Source organism: Gymnodraco acuticeps, unplaced genomic scaffold, assembly GCF_902827175.1.
Source record: "Gymnodraco acuticeps unplaced genomic scaffold, fGymAcu1.1, whole genome shotgun sequence".
In the NCBI taxonomy this organism is placed as follows: domain Eukaryota; kingdom Metazoa; phylum Chordata; class Actinopteri; order Perciformes; family Bathydraconidae; genus Gymnodraco; species Gymnodraco acuticeps.
The window spans coordinates 3,213,047-3,238,222 of NW_022990590.1; the positions used below are offsets into that span (position 1 = coordinate 3,213,047).

General features: G+C 42.3%; 1 protein-coding gene across 1 annotated transcript in view; it reads right to left on the reverse strand.

Moving 5' to 3' along the window:
* Positions 1-13,400: 13,400 nt before the first annotated feature.
* Positions 13,401-25,176, reverse strand: part of opn8a (opsin 8, group member a) — a 77,388-nt gene continuing 65,612 nt past the window's right edge. Inside the window, exon 4 of the mRNA XM_034228549.1 lies at positions 13,401-13,742. Within this exon, the coding sequence (XP_034084440.1) occupies positions 13,401-13,742 (342 nt within the window). The remainder of the gene's footprint in view (positions 13,743-25,176) is intronic.

Below are 25,176 nucleotides of genomic sequence, written 5' to 3' on the forward strand. Positions count from 1 at the left end.
AGCCTGGCTATAACAAGTCATGTGTTTCTGTGTTTTATGTTTCCGTGCGGCTAATTGGAATAGTTGAACATTTCAGTTGTTTGGCTGACTTTGTTCTGTTTCCCAGCATTGAGGTTGGACGGCACACAAATGCAGAGAGACATCAAACAGCTTTGTACCAATGTGGCGTTTGCATCCCTGAGTTCCGAAATACATTTATTGGGCTGTCACAACAGCTCATTTGAATCATGGAATTTATTACCCCAGTCTTGTACATGGTCTCAAATAATTGCCTAACCTGAAGTAAAAGAGAGCGCAGAATGAAAGTGAAAACTGGATGATGAACACACTTAAACAGGTAGAAATAAACATGACTGTGAATGTAAATGTTTGTTTACAGTAAAGGCTCCACGGGGAACCTTCAATTACCACAACTAAAGCCTCCCAGCATTAATGGGCATGAGAGGGAGGGAAATCCTTTGTGGTGCAAGCACTTGCTTTCCAGGTTTTGCACATTTTCCTGATGTCAGGCAGCTTTCTCTCTCCAATTGGAATGTATTTCTGCAAAGAGTGTAGATGATTTACTGGAAAGAGAGAGAGAGAGAACTTTAAAAAGCTGAATATTTTAAAAAGTACAACATATTTTGAAAAAGTTGAAAGTTTCCCATCATGTGTTGAAAAGGCTGAATAGTTTGATATTTGAATGGTTCCTGCAGCTGAAATTAGGCTGAAGGAGTTAAATAAAGATATTAAATGTAAGTAGTAGTGATTGAATGTTTACAAACACCTGTGTGTGTAAACCTTTATATATACAGTCTATGGTGTAAACCCAGAGATCAAAGGTTTCCATGGTGTCTGCTCTGATCAGATGATGTCACTCACGTGTGTGTGTGTGTGTGTCTGGCTCCAATCTGCCCAGCAACACCATGGGCCCTTCTCACTTCGGTTAAATGGAATCCTTGCTTCCCTCACTTGCGTCGTTTCCCTGTGACTAGTCCCTCCCACCAGGGAAGCATGGAGAGACGCAAGGAAACCACGAGAAGCAGGGAAATGAGTTTTAAGAGCAATGGGACATCCTTTCCTCCGGAGCGTCCGTTTGTGATGACGCTGCACAGCTGATCGTCTGACAGCAGCCAGCTCTGTCCCCGTTATTTCCACACACACCCGCCTCTGTTAGTACACATTTACTGACACTAACATTTGTATCATCTGTTGTAGACCCAAATAAATAAAATAAAATAAGAACTCATTCTCAAAAAAGATAAACGCCATTCTTAAAATGTATAAACGAACAATAGTTTGATTAATATTGATTAGAGTGCACAATAGAAATAAAATAATTGAGAGAAGAAAAAGAGATATGTTATCTATCAAAACCCAGTTAGATTAACATTCATTGGATTGCACACTTTGTGTGTTTGTGTGGATATGTAGCATATTAACATTTTAATAGCACTTAATGACTGACTGAATGGAAATGACAATAAATGAAAATGTAAAACGAAAAAAGCGATCATGAAAATGTTTCCATAAAATGATTTTTGACCACTTTGTTGTTCAGATATATCACATATTTGTAACTAAATGATACATTAATTGAAACAAAACACGGTATAGACTGAGGAGTGACTCCCGTGAGGTTCATGTATTTTCTTCACTCCGCTGGGAAACTGCTCTCATGTCAAGAAGCATCAGATCAGTGCATGCGCTGCATCGTCCAATCAGTGAACGATACACAGTAAGGGGGCGGCGCGAGTGTCTGAGGATTTCATCGGAGGATGGTCTGGTGGTTCCTCGGTTATAGCTCCTCCATTATCGCTCCTCGCTCCTCGCTCCTCCGGCAAAAATAAGGCCATTGGGACGCTATTCAAGATGGCGCAGACAAATCAACTTCCGGTGAGACCGAGACCTAGGAGCGAGGAAATTGAAAATAAGAGAAGTGAAACGCAGCCCATGACAACCAACTGCAGCACTGAGTCACATAAGAATGCATTGGGGATTATATCTGACACTTTTGCCACCTGTTCAAAATCTATGCACTGTAAAAATATCCACCGTGAATTCACAATAATTACCTGGCAACTTGTTGCATGACTTTCACAGTAAGGTTCACAGCAATTTACTGTGAATGTCTTCACAGCAATGTATTGTAATTTCACATCCATGATATTACAATGCATTGTTGTAAAGGTACAACTGTATACTGTAACTTCACAGCTTCAATTACTGTGATATTACAGTATGTTACTGGGGAATTACATTATTTTGTTGTACATTAATTACAACAAGGGCCTGTACTTTTACATTTCTATTGTGAAAGTACTGCAGGAGTAGCCAGTAATTTACAATGATACACGTGCATAACTGTAATTCCCAGCTCCAGTACTTCCTGGAGGAAGCTCATACAATGGTTTCCTGTCCAAGTTTAACAGGAAACCAAAGTGTGAGCTTCCTCCTGGAAGTACTGGAGCTGCACTATAAAAATGCACGTAATGTTATTGTACAATTAAAAACAACACACCAAACGCACAAATGAGGTAAAAATCAATGGAAGCCCACTGGCATATTTATTGACAAAATAAACAACAGAGTAAACAAACAGGAACATGAACTAGTTCACCTCAACTATCCATAAAAAACAGATGAACCCTTAACGGATCCTTTAAACAAATAATCCCTCGCAGGTGAACTGACCGTAATGCTTCCCACTAAACTTGTCCCCGCACACCATGCAGTCTATGCAGACCATTCCAAGTCTATCAGCTTCCGGTGAAGGGTGCTCACGTGAGGGTTAATGGAGCTTCGCTTCTTTGCCTTGGAGCCTTTCTCCGGGTTGATGCCCAAGAAGCATCTGTTAATAAGCAAAGATAAGTTTCAGTTTTAAATACACTCATGTATTGCAGGCAGCATTTATCAAGGTGTTCACCTGTGTCTTTTCCCACACCGACTGTTACTAGTACAAACCTGTTGGATCATCCTCTCACAATAACATTATTTGTAGCCTAGCAGAGTGCCTCAGGTACCTCTAACATAAGGTTTACTTACTTATCTGAATTTTGAAGCCATACTATATTGTGAATTAAACCATTATGTCAATTTTTTAACAAGCTAGCCCAGCAACATCAAGTGATGGTGTGGTCCCAATTCGCATATTTGGTTCCAGGCTTCATACTCAAAGCATTTAATCTACTTTATAGCCTCTGTAGAAAGGCATGGACTTAATAGCAAGATAGTGAAACACAAATTTGCATGACAAGTCTTACTGATGACATTGATCATGTGTTTGAGTGTTACAATACCTTTGGATGAACTCCAGTGTGCATGATCCAACGGGATATTTGAGGTTGAAGACATAGTAGCTGCTGAATAAAGCAGCTAGCCCATGCAAAAAAAATGGGTGTGGGCCCATTACCACTTGTCCCTCGATGGATAGCATCCACCCAGAAGGCTTCATTGTGTCACCTGAAATGAACAGATACCCCGTCATGCGTTATTGTGGATAGGTACATTCCTAGAATCAATCAAAAATAATACTTGAGCTGGAGATGTCAATACCAGATCCGAGTAACATTCATGATTGCCAAGGACCAAAAAGCAGGAAAATATACAGTGCAGAGCATGCAAGGACATGACACAGAACCCTCCAGGTGGACAGCACTTTTCTACTCTACCATCAGTGAGGTAGGCTACTTAACAGTCACTGTAAAAGCATCAAAGGTGTTTGTGCAGATAGGAGAATCTGGCTGAACGACAAAGCAACTCCCTAGCCCTCCTCCCTCTGCCTTTATGGATAGACGGTTTAACCTCATTCCTCTATGGGTAGATGGTTACGAGCCCAGCTAGAACGAGAACATGTCAACTCGTCAGACCCCTGAATCATTGAAACAGGCTATAGATTTTAACTAACGCGAATCGCTGAAACATATGGCGTCAGAGTATCGTAAGTGTCGTTTCACAGACTGGACTTGAATGGAGTGCAGGAGAGATGGAAGGCCTTCAGTCAGATTCTCCCCTTGATGCAAAGGAACACTTAAGCTCTTTAGAGTAACTATTCAGTATCCTATACCTCATCGATGGTGGAGCAGAACAGGGATGTCCTAAGAGAAATTATATAACTAGAATAAAAGCAGCAGTGAAGTCTAGCCATTCAGGTCAGAAAAGCAGGAAATCCAGTATAAACAGGAAAAATCCCATCCCTGAACATTACCTTGAATGATCAAGCAGGGGGTGCTTGGGAGTGCTGCAGTATTCACTACATCAGCAGCAGTGGCACAGGTCTGTAACAAAGTAACACACAATAGCATAGATTTAACATTATGCAAGGATGAAGATCGTTCATTGGTCAGAGGTAAATCAGAACATAATAAATGGTCTAATAATAATAATTACTTGCATTTATATAGCGCTTTTCAAGACACCCAAAGCGCTTACAAATGGACGTCCGCAAACCAATGTGTAGCCCCCGCCTGGGTGATGCTAAGGCAACAGCTAATCCGCGCACTACAGCTCAACACAGATCAGCTCGGCCCATTTGGAGCAACTTGGGGGTTAAGTGTCTTGCTCAAGGACACTTCCGACATGCGGACAGTCAGAGCCAGGATTCGAACCACCAACCCTACGGTCGATGAACGACCAGCTCTACCAACTGAGCTTCAGTTGCCCCTAATGTAATCACTCGTTTAGCATTTTAAATATTTAAATACATTTTAAAAAACTTACATCAACTTCGAGCATCAGTTTCTCCGTAGGCTCCTTAAAGTAGACCATAAGGAGCTGGAGGATGCAGGCAGCCTTCTCCGAACCCTCTGGATCATAGCTGGCCAGAAATTCCCTGATCTTCGGGTTGTCCAGTTTCTGACAGAAATGCAGGATGGTCTGTCCTCTCTGATGACCTAGAAAAAAGGAGACCAGAGAAAGGAGAAATTACAAAGGCAACCAACAAAAGGAATTTTTCAGTTTGCATGCAGATTATGAACATGAGCATGTTGTAAAGGTGTTCAAGGTCAGGTAGTCGAGCATCCCATTTAGACGAGACAGCAGTCACAATCATATCGAAATGTTAACTACCTTAGCTGCAACAACACTCGAACAGTCACTAGCAATTTCCTCGAGGATGGCGCACGCACACCAGGATCACGAGGATGTCAAATCTGGAATAGAGGCAGTAAAAAACCACCACAGGGAAGCAAGAGAGGTAAGCTCACATAAATGTACTGTCAAACAGTATTGGATGAAGTGATTAATCTCAGGTGTGCTGCACAGGTAACAAATGTCTGAGCTTCAGTACTTCATGGAGGGAAGCACTGGAGCTGGGGACTGCAGTTATGCACAGTCTATAAACTACGGTCTGTGTTGCATACTAGGCCTACCTCCAACTAGGAAGCAATCCGTGGATTGGATTTAGGCAATACACCTCGTCGCGTCGGTCAACACCAGGCAGGCAATCAGTAGGCCTAGAGCAAGATACAAGATCTGTTTATTCGCCATGTAGTTTTACAACATACTAGAAATGTGTTGCTGGTAGGTACTGACATAAAGACAACATTGGACAGGGTGCAGGGACAAGACAGGACAAGTGCAAAACAGGACAGTGTACAAAATGCAGGTAAAAGTAGAAGCTAATTTAGGCTAGAATAGTATAGAAGTAAAATAAGATTTAAAAAATTGTGTTTTCAGAGAAATAACATTACGCATTGCAATAACCTATAAACATTTCAAACCTATAAACATTGCGAATCTGTAAACATTGTGAAGAGGCAAGAGAGTTTGGTAATCCTTTATCATCCAGAGTAGTGTTGATGAAAGTATTGAGTGATTGAAACTTTGCTCGCCACAGGGTGGCGTCTGTAACGCACATATTAACATAGATACGCTCCTCTGAAATGATTGTCCCCTGCAATTATTATTATCCCTCAATCGAGATCGCTATTCAGCTCGCTAACGTTAGCTTAAACAAACGTAACATGCAACGTTAGCCTAATCTAAAATGCTCTACTACGGCGTACCTTTCATGTGGCTCGTCAGCGCAGACTCTCGCATCGTTATGTTTGCAAACTTTGCAGGAGGCTACTCGTGGGCTTGACCCTCGTCTTAGCCATGGCTTGTATTTGTCTTCTGCTAGCCAACGCTCGTTGAAACTGCAACCTCCTGGCACACCGTCATCTATCACTCATCAGAATGCCCAGGTCACATGTAACACAAACACTTGCAGGTCGCGCGCATAGCGCGGGAAGGTGCAGCGGAGCTGTTTTATGTAGAAGCGAAGCAATTATTTTTCTTTTAATCTAAAAAGCGAACTATTCAGTCAGACAGCAATTTATTGTAAAAGTAAAGCATTTACATTTTCAAGCACTTTATCTCAATTTCAAGCACCATTTCCAAAATTCAAGCACTTTCCTAACCTTGAAAACACCACGTCAAATGTCAAGCATTAACAAGGATTTCAAGCACCCGTACGAACCCTGAGTAGTACAGTTAAAACCTTAACGATCCGAATAATCGATGAATCGATAGATTCATCGATTATCAAATTAGTCGTGTGTTGCAGCCCTAGTGATGACACCAATGTGCAATAGGGTCTGTGACGAATTCATTAAGAACATTGTAAGAGCAACTAACGTTACCAACTTTGACACCGATTTAGATTAGGTCTAATTTGATTAGACAATGTCATGAAACCACCAAGCACCTAGCACAAGAAACATTCATTAGCTAGCTAACATCAGCTAACCTACTAGTAAGTTAGTTAGACCATGGCGTCAGAATTCAAACTTAGCAGCAATGCTAAGCTAACTAGCTTATACCAATGGCAATTATACCAGTCTTACCGGTTAAAGTATTCATTGTTCGCTCTTTCATTCGAATACAGCATAAGCCTTCTGCCAACAAATGGAACAGTCAGCAACAGTTGGCTGGCTAGCACCAGAGCCATCTACCATAGCCATATACGGCGCTGGCTAGCACTAGCTAGGCTAACGTTAAGGCCACCTGCTTGAAGGTGGACATGGCTGCTATCAAGCTAATGTTACTAGCTAACGCTAGCTATCTATTCGCTACCATGTACAAACCAACACGACACTACTCCACTGGCGTTCACAATCGAAAGCACATAATATCCACCACTAATCCACATTATGGGCAGTACTTACTTGCTGTTTACCGATGGTAACCGCTTTGGAGAAACTCACAGATGTTCACCTTGACTGTTGCCTCCGTGCGAATTTTCGAAAGGATCGAGGCATCTCTGTTAGGAGGCTTTGGGTTCCTCAATGCGCGATATGATTGGCCGTTCGAGCGATGACGTTCCGTTTCGTCCCTTCAAACGTGACACCTACGGTTAACAGGCAAACCAGTGGACAAATATCCAGAAATGACGTTTTTTCTGGCGTGTATGTCACGTGATCTTCAACTTTCTCAGCAGAATAAAATAAATATAAATATATCAGCAATTAAACAACATATTCCATTTCTTTTCACACAATACGTCTCCTTTCAGTATCAACAGTAATTCGGCTGACTTATATATTTGATCCAATTGGTAGATAGGGACACCTAGTGGTTAAAGCACGTTATTGAAATGTTTTGTTGAATAATCTTTCATCTTTAATAACCTGACTTTGGAAAGGGCTGGAAAGATACTTTTTTCACCAGGGGCCTCTAAATAGGGCCCAGATAAGAAATATGAAATATGGGAACCGTAACTCACCCAGACATTTTTTTTTCAATCTAATGTCAAACTCTCACAAAATCCTGTCTAGAGCTAAAGATTGGACACCCTTTGGTGAGGGAGGGAGAGAAAATTGAAAAAAATTGAAAAAAGGTGCTTGGCGCTTCGAGACTTTGAGAGTGTGTTGCTTCACTTGTGTGGAACCCGCTTGCAAAATTTGGGGCCGCGGTGACCTTCAACCAAGTCTCAAACTAAGGTTAAAGGTCATGTTTTCATGGCTCTCAGTACTCTAGACGGCACAAAGGAAGGTCCGACAGCTTTGAGCTTGGTGTCGTTGGAATCGCCTCGAAGAGTACATGCAGATTCATCCCTCTGCTGCTCCGAATGTCAAACGTTACGGCTTAAAACGGGACAAAGCCTTCCATTATGCCGCTTTCACTCTCGCTCTTGTGGTGACAGAGCACGCCAATTTTCCCGCATGCTAGGCAGACAAGAGTATTCTAGTTAGCTTTGGTTTGATGTGGAGATGTGATTTGATGTGTCGTTTGTCCCCCAACTCCTCTCCAAAGTTGAGATATGTAATAAAATACTCAGGGGAGTTTCCTGAATTTTCATGCCGAAAGCCAAGCACTAGGCCCTGGGTAAATTAAGACGCTGATTTGGGGCACTTTTTCCACTTTCCCTGGTGCTAGAAACTCAAGTCAGGCATCCCTGGAATCGTTGTAAAAATACATTTCTAGCTAAACGTAATTGAGAATGCAGTTTAGTTCTGTGGGAACGTAATTTTTAGGAGACAGGGTTGCCAGGACACACGCCGATTAGAATAGTCTATTCTGCACATGTGCAATAGTGCACAATTCAAATTTTACAGTAATGAGTTGTGCTCTTTATATACAGTCTATCATGGTTGTGCTAAGATGATTTTGAGTACAGTGCTTTACTGTGAAATAATAGTTAAATAACGTGAAATCCAATTCTACTGTTTTATAGATATTTTGTTGTGATATTACAGGGGCTTTTGATTACAATATTTCTCTGTAATATGATACTCTTAAATGCTGTGAAATCCTTGCAATTTTTACAATGTTGTTGTGATATTACAACATTTGATGTGATATTACAGAGGATTTTGATTGCAGTATTTTATTGTGAAATAATAGTTAAATGCTGTGAAATCACAAGGATACAGTCCTTTTTACATGTATTTGTTGGGATATTACAGGGGGCCTTGATTACAATATGTCACTGTAAAATAATACTGTTAAATGTTGTGAAATGCTGGTAATTGTTTACAGTGTGGCTCTTATAAAAAAATTACCAGACCGTGAGCATCAGGAAACCCCAATGAACTAAAATATGTTTGTTTTTTGGGTTTTGTGTGTAAAATGTGGAGATGGGGGCAGTTTATCTAAAGTGTACTTCTCTCTGCTCTGAAGAAAGATCTGGAACAATTTAACATGGGAATCAATTGGGAGCTAGCTGGACTTGTTCTCTCTTCATGCCCTCAAGAGGCATTTTGTTTAATATTTTTTCTTATTTTTTTTTAATTTTCCAACCTAGGAGAGTTTTTATTTCCTACGTTTTTTATGAAAAAATATGTCTGAGTTTGGGAATCATGGCAAGTTTAAAATATTTTTGGGGGAGAATTTCAGGCACTGCTGCACTCTGTTTTGAGATCAAAGCACTCTAGACTTAACGAGCTGCTCCATCCACTCCAATGTTAAAATCTGAAAAAGGCCTCTCTACCAAGCTCCAAACGAAATTCAATATCTCAAAAAGTTTAAAAGATATCAAAAATCTGAATACGAATTCAATAGCTGAAGGTCCTGTGATCATTTGAAAGTTGGAATGAAGTGTCTAGCTGAAAGTATGTGGAAGGAGTAGCATTTGGCGCAAGGTGTAGGAAAACAGGATTTGGAGGCATCTCCCATTGACTTCAATGTTAAAAAAAATGGTTTAAAAAGCTGAATATTTCAAAAGGTATGAAATATTTTGAAAAAGTTAAAAGTTTCTCATCAATTGCTGAAAAGGCTGAATCGTTTATTATTTGAATGGTTTCTGCAGCTGAAAGTAAGCTGAGGTTATGGAGAGCAAAATTATTGGCTGATTTGAAGGCTCTTCCCATTGACTTCCATGTTAAAAAAAGAGTTTAAAAAGCTGAATATTTCAAAAAGTATGAAATATTTTTAAAAAGTTGAAGGTTTCCCATCGATTCCTGAACAGGCTGAATAATTTAATATTTGAATGGTTTCTGTAGCTGAACATAAGTTGAAGTTATGGAGAGCCAAAGTATTGGCTGAAATAAGGGGAAGAATAAAGAGTACTATAGTAAACAGCATTCGCACTAATAAGTAACACAATTCCTAAGATTTTCAATAAGTTATGCATTTGTGTTACCGTTGGTGTTTTGCACACAATGTCAGCACTCCATAAAGTTGTGTTGAAAATTCCACTGTTTTTATGGTCACACGACCCCTATTTAATCCCTTTTTAGTTTTAGTTTCCCAACAATGTACCTTCCCCCGCCTCTGGAAGAAAAGTAAAGCCGTGTTTAACTGACCTGTTGGCCCCGATTTCCATTACCTCTGATAATAGAGCATGGTTTTGGGTCAAACCACAACCATGTGTTCAACTAAGATTGGACATTGAAATAAACTCTAACCTTAACACGCCCCAATAATGGCGACATTTCTGAGCTATATCGACAACGTGATTGTGATTTTTCTCTGAAATTACAGAGAGTAGTGAGAGATTGGAGGGCCAATCATTCACTTGAATATCAATGAATTTGGAGGGTGGCCAATTTTTTGCTTTCTTTTGTATCCAGGATTGAATATAGGTGAGATAAATGTTTTCTCTGCCAAAAGATGGAGAAAATGGTAATTGCCCCTAGCAATTGAAATACTAATAGATCTCTCGACACAGTGCCCATTCGAATCGTTTAAATCCCGAACAAGACGATATATTTGTTTGTGTTTTATCTGCTAGCAGCTTCCTCGAGAAACACTTATCCAAACAATTTGACACTTGCCACTGCCATTCTTTGGGCCTTGAGCAATACATAATGTGTGAAGTTATTTAGATAAAAGGGTGTTGAGAAATCAAAACACAAACAGACCCTGTCCATTTTTGGGACATAATCATTATTTTAATCTACTTTCAACTTACCCATTTGATCCATTTATTCCTGGTCATGTACTTGCATGTAATTGAAAGATTTTTTTATCTTTTCATATAACTCTCGACAAGAAAGAGAATACACGTATTACCCAAAATGTCAAAGTGTTGCTTTATTAGGAATAATCTATTAATTCTAATTCTAAAATCCTTTTCACATAAAAAGACATGGCAGTCCAAGGCCAACAGAACCAATGTGTCCTTGAAAAAAAGAAAACAAATACAGTTACAAAGACATTTAGCCTTAGAATGTAAAGCTTTCAAAGCTCTGTGAAAAACAACATTTCCCTTATGTGGTGCTGATAAAATCATAGCATGAAGCACTTTGAAGCAAAGTTCCACATGTTTGTATGCTTCCAGTTCAGATGTAGGCTTATTCATTTACGTTGATAGTTAGGTCAGTTTGTATTGCTTGAGATTCAAGCTTAGAGTGATCCTTACATCGACTGCAGAACTCTAATATTTATTTTACCTTATTTGCTCTCTCTACCTCTTCCCTTTGTGTTACATTCCATGGCTTCAATCAGAAAACTGAATAACAATACATATGAAACAGAAGTATTCATATGTACAGAGCTGCAGCCTAAAACAAACAAACAAACAAACAAACAGCATATTTACACCACCAGGACAACAAAAACAGCTATTACAATCCAATACATTATACACAATAATTATTTAAGTTAGGGAACACAAGCTATGAAGCACTGAATAAAAAAGGCAGTACATATATTGCCTATTTCTTTATTAATTTAAGCGCACACACACACACACACACACACACACACACACACACACACACACACACACACACACACACACACACACACACACACACACACACACACACACACACACACACACACACACACACACACACACACACACACACACTACACACACTTACACACACTTACACTTTACTCTATACAACCTTGTGCATTTTCTATTTAGGCTTAAATTGTGCAATGTAAGACCAATTTGTTTGCACTGTGTAGAACAGATAACCCATGCTGTCCTTATTATCCCGACCAACATTCCCTCCAGTGTAGCCTGTATCTTCTTGTTCTATTTCACTTTTTTAAATCAGACACACCAATGCTGCAAGCTGTTGTTTTTCTCAAGCTCCAATTAGCATTATCTGCTAGACAAGCTTAATCATTAGTTTAAACACGCACAACTGTGAGTAACAGTAGGTCCCTTGTGGCCAAATGTATGTGGAAAATTCTTCTGTGGGAGACCGACTCCATCTGAGCTGCATGCTTAATGTGTACCAATGTCAGCATGATATAAATACAGGAAATGATATGACATGAAAGCTACAGTACCTAATGTTTTTCATTATTGTAAGGGTTGCATAATAAGAACAGATAGAGTTAAAGGCAAGTTATATAAAAGGTGGCACAATGATTTGCTCAAGTGTTCATGTCCAGATGTCCCTGATGTGTTTGGTTAAAACCATAATCAAGAGCTGAATACTACTTTCAGAGGCAGCCATTTGACCTTGCATTCTGGGGAAACAATACAGCACTTACACTGTGCCATGGGAATCGGGGAACGCTCATCAAAGACATTAAATACATATATTATGGGAGGCCAAGTGAAGGTCACATTCACAAAACATTAATATTTAACTTTCTTGTTTTCTGTCTGTAATGCTAATTTGCTACTTCTTGTTTCCTCTGTGTCTTTGAATTTAAAAAAATGGCATTGACATTTGCCTTTTAATGAATTCCGATACCACTCTCATGTCTGTTCGTTAAAAATGTAGCTCGAGTCATAAGCCGGTTTGCTTAGCTTAGCACCAAGTCTGGAAATAGTGGGATACAGCTAGCCTAACCAAGCAACAGTCTGGCACATAACTCTTTTAAGTGCATCATGCTGATTTGAGGCTTTGTAGAATTATATTTTAATAAGTAAGCTTTAAGGGGGCTAGAAAGTAGACTAGCTAGCTAGCCGTTCCCTCTCTGTTTCAAAAGGAACAGCTAGCTTGTATGTAATTGAGTCACAACACCATACAATTTCTGCCAAAAAAGCAGTAGAAATGAATACTGTTCTGCAAAAGTTGAATGTTTCAACTTTATCGAGAAAGTATGTGACACTGTCGCACTTTACATGTAAAGTAATACACAGAAACAAAATGGGCTTGGAGATGAGGGAGCAAAGCCATAGTACTACAGCCTAAACCTGCTCTTTTGTACTGTGCTCCGAACAAAGCGTTAACTTTTAAGGGACAATATTCTTGTAAATTAGGTGTATATCCAAAACAAAGGTAAATGAATTTGGGAGTTGCAACCTACTCCACAAAACATTTCAGCAGGTGTATCCATGCTGGTAAAATTCCAGTCTTTCACCTAAGCTAAGCTAACTGGGGGCTTGTTCTATAGCTACAAATTAAGCATAGACACGAGAAGGATATTGATGTTCATATGTAATGCTTGGCAAAAAGCAAAAAACTGAATCTTCCAAAACACTGAATTTTGTTCGATAATCTAAAAGCAATAATATAAGATTGTAGACTTGTATCAGCCGTACGCCAGTATCTGAATCACAGACTGTCTACAGGGAGGATCTCCCATTATCCCAAACAGGTTTCAGCAGTCTTATTTTCAAAGTTGGTGGAGTCTGACACTTTGACCATTTGCTCTCCAAGCTTCCTGCCTTCAGCAGGTAAATTCCCTCGATGAAAACAACAAAACATCAGTCTCTGGAGACGCAGAAGCTCTTGCCAGGAGGTACGCTGGAAGATGAAGTAAATGAAAGGGTTGTATACGGTGGAGCTCTTAGCAAAGAAGCAAGGTAGCATGCTGATAACGGGAGACATGTGGCCCTTCTCCCGTGAGTGAAACATGCTCCAGTAGCTCACAACCACATAGGGGGTCCAGGCGACGAAGAACCCAGAACTGATCATCAAAGCCATCTGAAAGAAGAAGAACAGATGAAAGCACAAGTGAAGGGAGGGAGGGAATAGAGAGAATAAAACAGTGGGTTGTGTGAAATATGTGGCTTCAGTAAAGACAAGAAGGCCAGTAAGAGAATAGAGGGGAAACCGGGGGAATACGTTTAAAAGAACGCCATCTTTTGATTATTTTCTCTCTTGCTGAGGGTTCCATAAGAAGATCAAAAACACTTTCTTGTCTGTACTTTACATATGAAGCTACCACCAGCTGGTTGCTAACTCAGTTTTGCACATGAGGAAACGGAGAGCCTGGCTTTGTCCAGTGATAACAGAACAAAATAATTTCTACATTCAGCGGGAAAGCAAATAAGCATAACCCTGAAAAATAATGAACTCACTACTTACATTCTCCCAAGCCCTGGTGAAACAATGGTGGTTGATGATAAAAATGAAATGTTGTGAAGCCTGAAAGAAAGCTTACCATGTCACATCAAAGAATAAAGCACAGCTGGAATTCATTGTTTGAATTGATTGTTCTCATGGCTTCGACGATAAGAGAAGACAGCAGGTCAGCATTCTGGCAGGTGATTGAATTCAAATTATATAAGGCAGTCTATTTGGCCATTAGGGATTTGAATATCTGTCACAATATCTAAAAAAAACAAGTGTAAATGATTTGTTATGTGCAAGAAAGTGACAGCTTTATTTGCAATACTCTCCAATTAGCGAATTCCCATGCCCAATTCCCCATTGCTTTTTATTAAGAGACGTTACTTCCCCCTTCAAATATTCCACACAATCAATGTTGTCATCTTCTGATCAAACACTGTTTGAATGATACCAAAAGAGTTTATTTGAACTAAGGAAACTAAATGTCATACAGTTAAAAAAATGTGCACTCAAGTGAAGTACTTTCCAATTTGCTGTTAAATGACTTCAAGGTAGTACTAGGACCAATGTAGAGGCTGTAAAATAGCTCTTCTAAGATTTGACTAAATTATTACACTTATAGAACACGTAAAAGATTACAACTACCTTGTGAGGTATGAAGAAATAATGATGGAGTGAAACAGATAAAATGTCATAATTCTTTTTAAACTCATTTGGTGGAATGCGGGCAATCAAGCGCAAATGATGAATGCAGGATAACTAAGCTAAAGTGAATGACACAGGTACAACAACCACGCTCACTCAAACACGCACTCAATAGCCATATCCAGAGGGCATATACACAATTAAACGTGTTGTGTTCACAGGAACCCAGATGTGTAAAAGTGATGACCAGTCGCCGACCCTGCGCACTCTGAGCACAATCTGCAGATGAGTGGGACACTTTCGATTCTGATCTAATTTCGTATACTGCAGCAAAAACACTTTAAAAATCAATTCAATGCGCGCACTTTGACTCTCTCATGAATATGCACTTACAAACACAAGTAAATGCACACATGTGGACATACAATTAAATCCTTGGATAAGACGCACTCTGGGGGCTTTTAGATTACGTGAGGCACATCCGATCAACCTGACACTGAAGTCAAGCCGCGTTTCGAGGAATTGATAAGAGATTGCTTGCTGCAAATATCACACAAGAGACACAACCAATGTCCTTAACTTTTATCTATATCGGAGGGATTTTCTTTGTTGCATAGTGTTGGTGATAAATATAGTGTGAATCCCCTATAGACCTTTTCTACTGCCTTGTGAGAGGTGTGGGAGGCATAAGTGAGTTAAATTAAGTTGATATTCTATATTTCTTTTAATAAAAAAAGCACATTAAAATACCTAAACACCTAACACTTATTTAATATATATTTAATATACATTTCTTTATCCATACACTACATATATATGACATATAACTATAAAAACATAGCCATATTCGAATGTAAGGTAAAGGTTCAAACTGATTCTATGAAATGCAGTTATTTTTCTAGTTCTCAACCTGTGTTTTTTAATTCTTGTTTTACTTTTATGTATGCACCACGACACCAAGTTAAATTCCTCGTACGTGTAAACCTACATGGTAATAAACCTGTTTCTGATTCTGATTTGCTGAGAATGTCTTACCACTGAGCTAGAGATAGCCATTGAGCAGTTGAGCAAGGTAGCATGGAGACAGGAAGCAGGTGTAACAGCCAGCATGGCTCTGTCGAAATTAACAACGGTAATCAAACTAATTGATTAGCACGTTATGTAAACCACGACATGTTGTGGTACAACAAATAGTTAATTTCTGAAACCCTTTCTTGACTAAGCTAGTGACTTCCTGGAGTCGTTGCTTGTTGGCTAGCAAACTAACATGGATGACAAGATGATAGCTGCTGAAATAAATTATAACATTTTCATTAAGGATAAGATACAGGTCTTGTGTTTTTTAATTGGACAGAGCACTTTTCACCCCTAAGCTCAACTAATGTTCTCGTTATCATTGGCTCTCTAGCTTTATCTTAAGCAGAGACACATGAGAGTGTGGTTATTTGTGTATCTATATCTTTGCAAAAGAGGGCTAATCATTTCCAAATATGTCAAACTAATCCTTTACAGGGTTACCTCAAAAGTGGGAATGAAAAGCTTGGGGCAGAATGCCACATACAGCATATTGAGGTCATTATATGTTGATAGATGGGCTCTGTTAAAAATTACATACTTCATAACATTTCATAAAATGTATAAAAGGCAGTATGACAATAACAGGATTTTGTGAACACGTTAATTTAATTTCTGAATATCAGACATGACATTATCAACTGCCCCAAAGTTCATTTTGGGTCTTCAGCCTTTCCAATTTTTTAAATGTTTACATTTAAAACAAGTAAACAATTTAATAATATAACTCGAGTGATTAGTGCTGAGTAGGGTACAGTTGAGGGAATAAAGAGGGGAGCTTGAATATACAATAAAGTTCTTTAGTAAAAATATGCAATACTGGAAAACCTGAAAGGAAGGTTGATGATTCTAGGCCCTTGGTCACAGACATACAATAGACTCCAATATCTTACCTAAATTATTACCTCTGTGTCTCTTTAGTCATTGTTGGTCTCTTTCTGGTTATTTTTTCATATACCTTTTTGATGTTAGTCTCTAAGGGTTCTCTTTGAAGTGTTTATGTGTCTGTGACTGTGTGAGGTCTCCTTGTGTAACTCTGTAATAATTTAATCTGTATTTTTGAGTCTCTTCTGGGCTAATATGTGTGTCTGAGAGATGTTAAAGCCAGTTGGGGACCTGACACGTTGGGCCTGTTTCTCTGGTTGGCCTGTAAAGTCATTAATCCATGATGGAAAAGGGGATGTTGATTTACATCTGTGTTCATTCAACCAGTGGCAAACCGTCAGGGCCTTCAAGGTATTCAGAGAATACCCTGGAACACTCAGACAAAACAAACAAAAAATCGATTTAATTATATAAATAAAATGTAATAAAATGTATATAAAATGAATAAATGACAATCGTATCTGTGTTGTTGATCTGTAATATTACAGTGTTACTTTGATTTGTTTGTCCTTCTCGGACCATGCACTACGCATTTCAGTGGTTTTGTGTTAGAAAAGAAAGCAACCAATCAGATCTTGTTCTGGGTCTCTGGGTAGAATATCCTTCAACCAAGGTATTCTACATCCTTGATCGAAGGCCCTGGCCGTTGCACTGAATGAGAGCGTACGTTTGGACTGACAGTTTGATCAACCAATCATATATTGATTTGTAGCCAATGGGAGTGTTCTTTCAGAGTTCCCCTCGGTTCCAGGGTACTCTAGAAGGCCCGCTAGTTAACTGGCTCGAGACAGAGGATGGTGGTTCCCAACCTAGGGGGCACGCCCCCCTTGGGGGGCGTGCCAAAGATCGCAGGGGGTGCCAAAGATCGCAGGGGGGGGCGCCAGGCCTCAGATGATTTGAGGCCAAATATCATATTTAGACTTTTTTTTTTTTTTATACATATAATTGTAAAGCAATACATGATTGTCACTAAAAGCCTTGTCACTACATTACAATAAAATATAAAAAATAATTGATTAATTAATTTGAATAACAATTCAAGTTAAAAACATAGTCATTGTCCATGCCGGTTTCAGTTGGATTATTTGTCACAGTTGCATTTGAAGTTGTTGCGGAATTGTTGTGAGTACCCTTTTCAAGACGACAATTCAGTGAAAAGACGGACATTATAATGCCGCTATCAGTTGTGATAGACACGGTTCGCCACTGCATTCAACGTTAGCTTGAACGTTGTGATCCATACATTCAGGTTATCCAGAAAATAGACATTGATTACGTTTACTTGAGTGTGAACAGTCTGCTGGTAATGGCATATACTTAGTTTGCAGTACGTACTGATTGTTGGTTGTGATCTTTTCATGGGATTGTTGGTGTAATGGGGTCCACTGGCAAGAAATCCATGGGTGTTTGTTAATTGGCTTATGGATGTATATTGATTAGAAAAATGAAGCCTTTAACTGGGAAACTTGGACACATCATTAACAATATCTTGGTAGCCGAGTTTAGCTTGACACAACATGGTCCTGTTGTGGTGATGAGTGTTACAGTTTACATTGCTAAACTTTGTTTCTATACTGAATGTAATCATCACATAGCGGTAACGCTAAAATAACGTGTTGATCTTCAGAAGAGTGCTGTCTATGCTAACTCTATTGGTGAGCAATATATATATTCTGTCTTTTTTACCAGACAATTAATAGCAGCAGATGTAGACGGTGGCCTCCTGTCCATCATTCCTCCACAAATCAAAGGGTTTTTATCTTTCCCGTTTCACTGGTGTCTGGACGAGTTCAATGCGGGCCACATCCCTTTAGCCCCCCTTCCAGAGGCCTTCACATGCAAAGCTATCATTTATTCTTCATTTGTCTTGGTTGTTTTCTTAAGCTGCTTCATGTGACGGGGGGAGCAGAATCAGCAGGCGATTATTTACACCAACTAAATCGACTTTGTCAATGTTGTCAGAACGATCCAGCTTATTCGGAAAACACTTTTATGTCAACGCTCAAATAGATATGTTCGCCTGTCAAATAGTCTTGGCCCAGATAGAGCCTGCACAATCACTTTGACAAATGATTATCCCCATGGTGTGATGTGACGATTATACATATTCAGCTATGTACACATATTGAAATAACATAACATAACAGACTGAAGATATACAGTATTTTTCAAAATATGCCTTCCTCTGACAGCATGACACAAAGGACGAAATAGGCAGGGCTGCTGCTGAGAAATTGCCCCAGGCTATGAGGTTTTTGATAAAGGACATACATATACCTGCCTGAAGATATGCATTTAAAAAAACCAATATTGAATGCATTTGTTTTATCCGTATTTTTTTAGGTGCATGTCATTGAATATTACGAAGATGAAATGTTGAGGTCTCGCCAGGATAACGTGTATGCAGCTTCCATGTAAAGTTAGCGTGGGTGAAAACAGTTTTTCCAGTCTCAAAGTTTTCATAATAAAACCGGATATATTCCCCTCACTGTCAAATGATTACACAGTGATATCTGCATTACTCATCCACTAAAAAACATCAGTTTATCCTTGTTAATTACACAATATTGATTGGTTTAAATTGTGTACAATGCTTTTGTGTTTTTAACCTTCGATTCAGAGAAACAAAGATACTACAGAGTTAAGACACTACAGTTTCCGAAGACACTACACTACCCAGAATCCCCAGCTATCGTTTGGGCCTACAACATCCGCCTTGCTTTACAAACCTCGTGATTAGTCATCAATCCTGTGATTAGATGTGGAGTGGCAGTGAGACAAGGTTACGCTGAGCGTCAAACAGCTCTATGAAATGGAATGGAACCACGGCAGAACCCCCCCCCCCCCAGAACTACACATGCTGGCTAATGTGTGTTTCGCAACATGTTCTATGGCACGTCTCTTTATAAGACGTTTTCGTATTTCCCACAATTAGAAGTTGCCAGTATTAAACTGTGCACACCCTGGAGGTTTAGGGGATACGAAACACAGTGGTGTTATCAAATTTAAAACATATAATTAATAAATGGGTGAATTAATATACCCACATGACACCTAAGGTCAGGAGAGCTTTATTTAACAGCTGGTCTTATGTCTGTGACCCCTCCTGTTGTTCATTGATAAGCCTGAAACATGCACTTGTCAAGGTTCAGAGGCAAATTTTGCAAATATGGCAGTAGCCATCAATCATCTTAAGATAAGATAAGATATACTTTATTGATCCCAAGTTGGGAAATGTTTTTGTTACAGCAGCATACTTTGTTCTACTCCACTACAATTCAGAGGTTAACCTGGTATTTTTACTCCACTACATTTATTTTAGTTACTTTGCAGATTCTGATTAATGATGTGAAATATAAACAACCCTTAAATCAGACTTTAGTTACACCTGACTCAAATTCAGGGAAGGTGATTGTCAAGTGCCAAAATAAACTATGCAATATATTGGACGTTAAATACTTTGTCAGACTTCATATTTATCTGTGGATAACCCCAACGTTTTTTTCTTATTCAAAAGAAGACCTTAACTTAAAGTATTCTTTAATGTTTAAATAAAGCCTTATTAGTTTGTCTGTTTTGCACATCCTCCTGTTAATATCTTTGGACGTCCTGCACTAAACTGTTTTATTGTAGAGATCACTACAGTATCTTCTTGATATTTTCTATTCTATATTTCTATCATGCCTTCTACTTTCCCCCCATTTTGTATGTAGGCTACTCTTAATATGTAAATGTTTTCATCAAATAAAACGTATTCAACAACAAAATTCAATAACGTGCTTTAACCACTAGGCGGTGCAGGTTAAAAAAACTATAGGTTACTTACGTAACCCCAGTTCTCAGAAGCATCAATCTCATTACGCCAATCCTGATTGGCTGGTGATCTTGACGTCAGCGTCAGGGAATTCACCCCCTATAAGTAGCTTGCGCCACGACGCATGCGTCATTCAAAATAAGCACCTCTTCTCGCTTCACCATAGCAAGGAGGGCCGTCTGGTGAGACATCTCACTTCATGTTACTCTGAGAACTGGGGTTACGTAAGTAACCTATAGTTCTCATTCATAACATTCCGTTCGATGTCTCACTATGGGAAATTGTAGCTCCCGTATTGTCAGACGAGCTTATCTCGAAAATCACCAAACCAACAGGTAGAGGTCTGACTCAACCAGGTGCCCAGCACTGCTTGAGTCACACTGGGAGCAGAACGTCCAGCCTGTTAAGAGGCGGACAAAAGTGAGCGGCGAGGACCAGCTCGCCGCTGCACCAATGTATTGGATGGGAGGCATCCTGGACAGAGCCCAGGATGCAGCCAGACCCTGAGTCGAAAGAGCTCGCGGACCCGAGGGTGCCTGCGAACTCTGACTCGTATGGGCCCCAAAGCAATTGCTTCCACAAACCAGTGGGAGAGCCGTTGCTTAGTAACAGGCTTGCCCTTATAAGGGTTAGCCCAGGACACAAGGGGTTGGTCATTATGACGAAGCACCCTTGATCTGTCCCTGTAGGTGCATAAAGCACGGGCTGGACACGGCAAATCCGGCCGCTGTTCCCCGGAGGAATATAAGTGGCGGGGAGGATGCCTCAATGTCAAATGTGGTACCTGAACCAACCGCCTTAAGATAAAGGCAGGGTTGGGCTTCAACCACACTCTGTTTGCCCTGGGGTGAACTGAGTGCATGAAGACTGTACAGATAGCGCATTAGTGCCACTGGCTCGCTTGGCAGCTGCCAGGGTCAGCTTCATGTCACACTGTATTCAGATTGTACCACTCACGGCCAGGCCCATAGAGCCAAGCGCTCTGGGTGTGGGTGAAAGATCGCCCCCCCCGCTTGGGACAGTATGTCCCTGCGTAGTGGGAGCTGCCATGGCTGCCCGCACAGCAGCTGATATATCTCCGCTAGCCAGTACATAGCTGGCCAGTGCGGAGCTATCAGGATAAGTGTGTGGCGTTGCTCTCTCACTCTGGCCAGAGTTGGGGGTATCAGAGCCAGGGGTGGGAACGCGTACAGAAGGCCCGGGGGCCAATCGTGCGCGAGTGCATCCACGCCTAACGGTGCATTTAGGTCGCGCATCGAAAATAACAGCTGACACTGAGCGTTGTCTTTCGATGCGAACAGATCCACCGCGGCTCTGCCGTAACGCACCCACAGCTGGCTCACAATCCTTGGATGTAGAGTCCAGTCTGCATAAAGTGGTATACCTCTGGACAGTAGATCTGCCCCGAGGTTCATCACTCCCGGTACGTGCGTCGCTCACAGAGAGAGGAGACGTCTACCGCTCCATAGGATCAGTTTGCGCGCCAGTGTGTGTACTGGAGAGAACGCAAACCCCCTTGGCGGTTAATATACGATATTGTGGTCGTATTGTCTGTCCTCACGAGGACGTGATGTCCCCTGAGGAAAGGCAGAAAGCGTTTTAGGGTGAGAAACACCGCTAAAAGCTCCAGGTAATTTATGTGCGCCCGCTGGAGGTCTCTGCTCCAGAGACCCCTCACCGGGCGACCTTCATAAATACCTCCCCAACCTGTCAGACATGCGTCCGTGGTGACCACTTTCTGTGAAAGGACAGCACCCATAGGCACACCTCGTACTAGAAAAGTCGGGTGCAGCCAGTGGCGCAGTGCCATTACGCATTTCACAGTAACCATCACTCTCCGCGCGCCATGACGCGCGGGGTTTAGTTTTAGGGCGGCCACCCAGCGCTGAAACTCCCTCATGTGTAAGCGTCCCAGTTGTACGACCAGGATGGCTGACGCCATGAGCCCCAGCAATCGCAGGCATGATCTGAAGAGAACATGTTTGCGCAGCTGAAAAAGAGCGAGACAAGCTCTGAAAGCTTTCACTCTTTCCGCTGACAAGCGAGCTGAAAAGGGCACCGAGTTCAGGCGTAAACCCAGGAAGAGTAGGTAATATACTGGGATGTGAAAATACGCATCTTTCAGGTCGACTGATGTAAACCAGTCGTCTTGTCGCACGATCCGCAGCAGAGATGTGTGAGTGAGCATTCTGAACTTATATCTTTTTTAGATATTTGTTCAGAGCCCTCAAATCAAGTATTGGCCGAATTCCGTTCCCTCCCCGTTTGGGAACAAGGAAGTACTTGGAATAGAAGCCGCCCTGACTCTGCCCGGCGGGTACAATAGATATAGACCTCTTTTCTAGGAGTGAGAGAATCTCTCTCTCCAGAATATGGGCTGACTCTCCTCTGGCCTGCGAATGCAGAATGCCCGAGAAGCGAGGGGGGGTGACGGTGACTTGGAGTCTGTAGCTCCGTGTAACTGTCTTGAGAAACCCAAGCAGATGTCGTGAGCATCTCCCGCTGTATGCTCCTTAGAGCCAGCTGAGATGTCACGTCTCTTCCCCTCTGAGTCTCTATTGCGCGTGACGGTGGTGCCTTCACAACCCCAGCCGGCACTGCGCATGCGCGTGACGGTGGTGCCTTTACAGCTCCAGCCGGCACTGCGCATGCGCGTGACGGTGGTGCCTTCACGACCCCAGCCGGCACTGCGCATGCGCGTGACGGTGGTGCCTTCACGACCCCAGCCGGCACTTCGCATGCGCGTGACGGTGGTGCCTTTACAGCTCCAGCCGGCACTGCGCATGTGCGTGACGGTGGTGCCTTCACAGACCCGTCAATTGTCCGCCCTTTTAGAGAGGCCGTAGCTGCTCTCAGAAGGGGAACAGTTGATGGACTGTTTATTGTTTTTATTGTTTTTCTTTTCATTTTTTCGAGCTGCGCCCTTGGCTCGAAGCCTGGATGCGTTAGCGGAAAATGTTTTATGACAGAAAAATCAATAAGTGTGTGACATTTGTTTATGCGGACTTGAGGATGGTGTTGAGGCATCTCTCGAGGCGGCGGGAACACATTTAAAGCTGGGGAACCGTAGACTTCCAGCTCTGTCACAGAGGAGAGAAGGAGGGGCTGTCACGCCGCTCGCTTCTTCTTCCTCGACTGCTGGCCGAAATTCTGGGTTGGCTGCGCCTGGGCTGCAGCCGGAACCGGAGATTTTCTAGGCCAGCTCGCCCTTGTCCCCTGCCTGCGCTGGGGACTCGGGGCGGACTGCGACCTCTGCGTTTTCGGTATTTTGAACCGAGCAGGGTTCGGGGCAGCTTGGACGAAGGGCTGCCGCTGTGAAGGCAGCGGCTGGGCCCTTCGAGGGAGGCAGAGGTGGAGGGCCTCGTCCTCCTTCTTTTTCGACTCGCATCTCCTCTGCATGGAGGCAAGAGCGGAGCCGAAAATCCCCTCGGGAACGATGGGCATGTCAAGCACATCCTCCTTTTCCCGGTCTGGGAGGTTGGTGAGGTTGAGCCATCTAGCTCTTTCCTGCACCACCATGATCCCCATTGTTTTGCCCGTGGCCTGGACGGCGCAGCGTTGGACACGGTGACAAATGTCTGTGACCGCGGCAAACTCGTCCAGAACGGCCGGTCCAGTATTACTCGACATATCCTCACAGAGCTCTGCTTGGTATGCGGTTAGCAGTGAGGAAACGTTCAGAGACCTGGCGAACAACGCTGCGGCTCTGTAGGACCGTTCAGTCATGGTCGACTGGAAACGGTCCACCTTCGCTGGCAGCGTGGGGTTCCTGCTTGGTGACGGGCCCATCCTCGGTAGGAGGTGGGCTGCCACCAGCAGTTCCATCGGCGGTATGCGGAGCAGGCCGAGCCTCTCCATACCATCGCAGTCTAGGGAGGAGGCACCCTGGATTGGGGCTTTGTTGCTAAAGGGTCGGTCCCTCCACGAGACCGACACCTCATCCAACATATCCGGGAAGACCGGGAGGAGTTGCCTCCTTGTCCTCGTTGCTTGGGGAGAATGTTTCCCCTCGTAACGGGACCTGGCGGTCTCCTTGGCCATTTCGGGCCACGGGATGTCTAGCCTGGACGCAGCGCGCTGACACGCGGCCTGCAGGTCCATGCTTAGACAGGGCGAATCTGGCGTGCTATCGCCCGGGAGAGCAGCCATCGCTCCCGGTTTTGCCGTTTGAGCCGATGACATGAAGATATCTTCTTCTTGCTCATCCGAATCAGACAGGAGGAACTCAGAGGTGTCCTCTTCATCCTCCATGTAGTCTAATTCCAGGACATCCTCCGCGGGTGAGACCATGGTGAGGTCTCGCCAGGAGATCCCGCCTGGTGAGGCGTGGGGCTCCGTTCCCGCGTCTCTTGCCGCCACCGGGTCCCTGCCTGACACGGCGTGGGATCCTGGTTCCGCAGCTGCCGCTGTTAGTGAGCCCCAGACCGACACAGTGAGGGGCTCAGTCTCTGTGGCGGACGCCCCCGTGTCTTGATTGCCAAGCGGCGAATCAGTGGACATGAGGGAGTCCTGTTCCAACAAGCTAGCTTGGTGTGCTGGCCGTCGGTGGAGGCTCTTTCGTGTGAAACGGGCACAATGCCTGCACGAGCCGGGGTTGTCGATAGCCTCCTGGGCGTGTTCCAGCCCGAGGCAGGACGGGCAGACCTG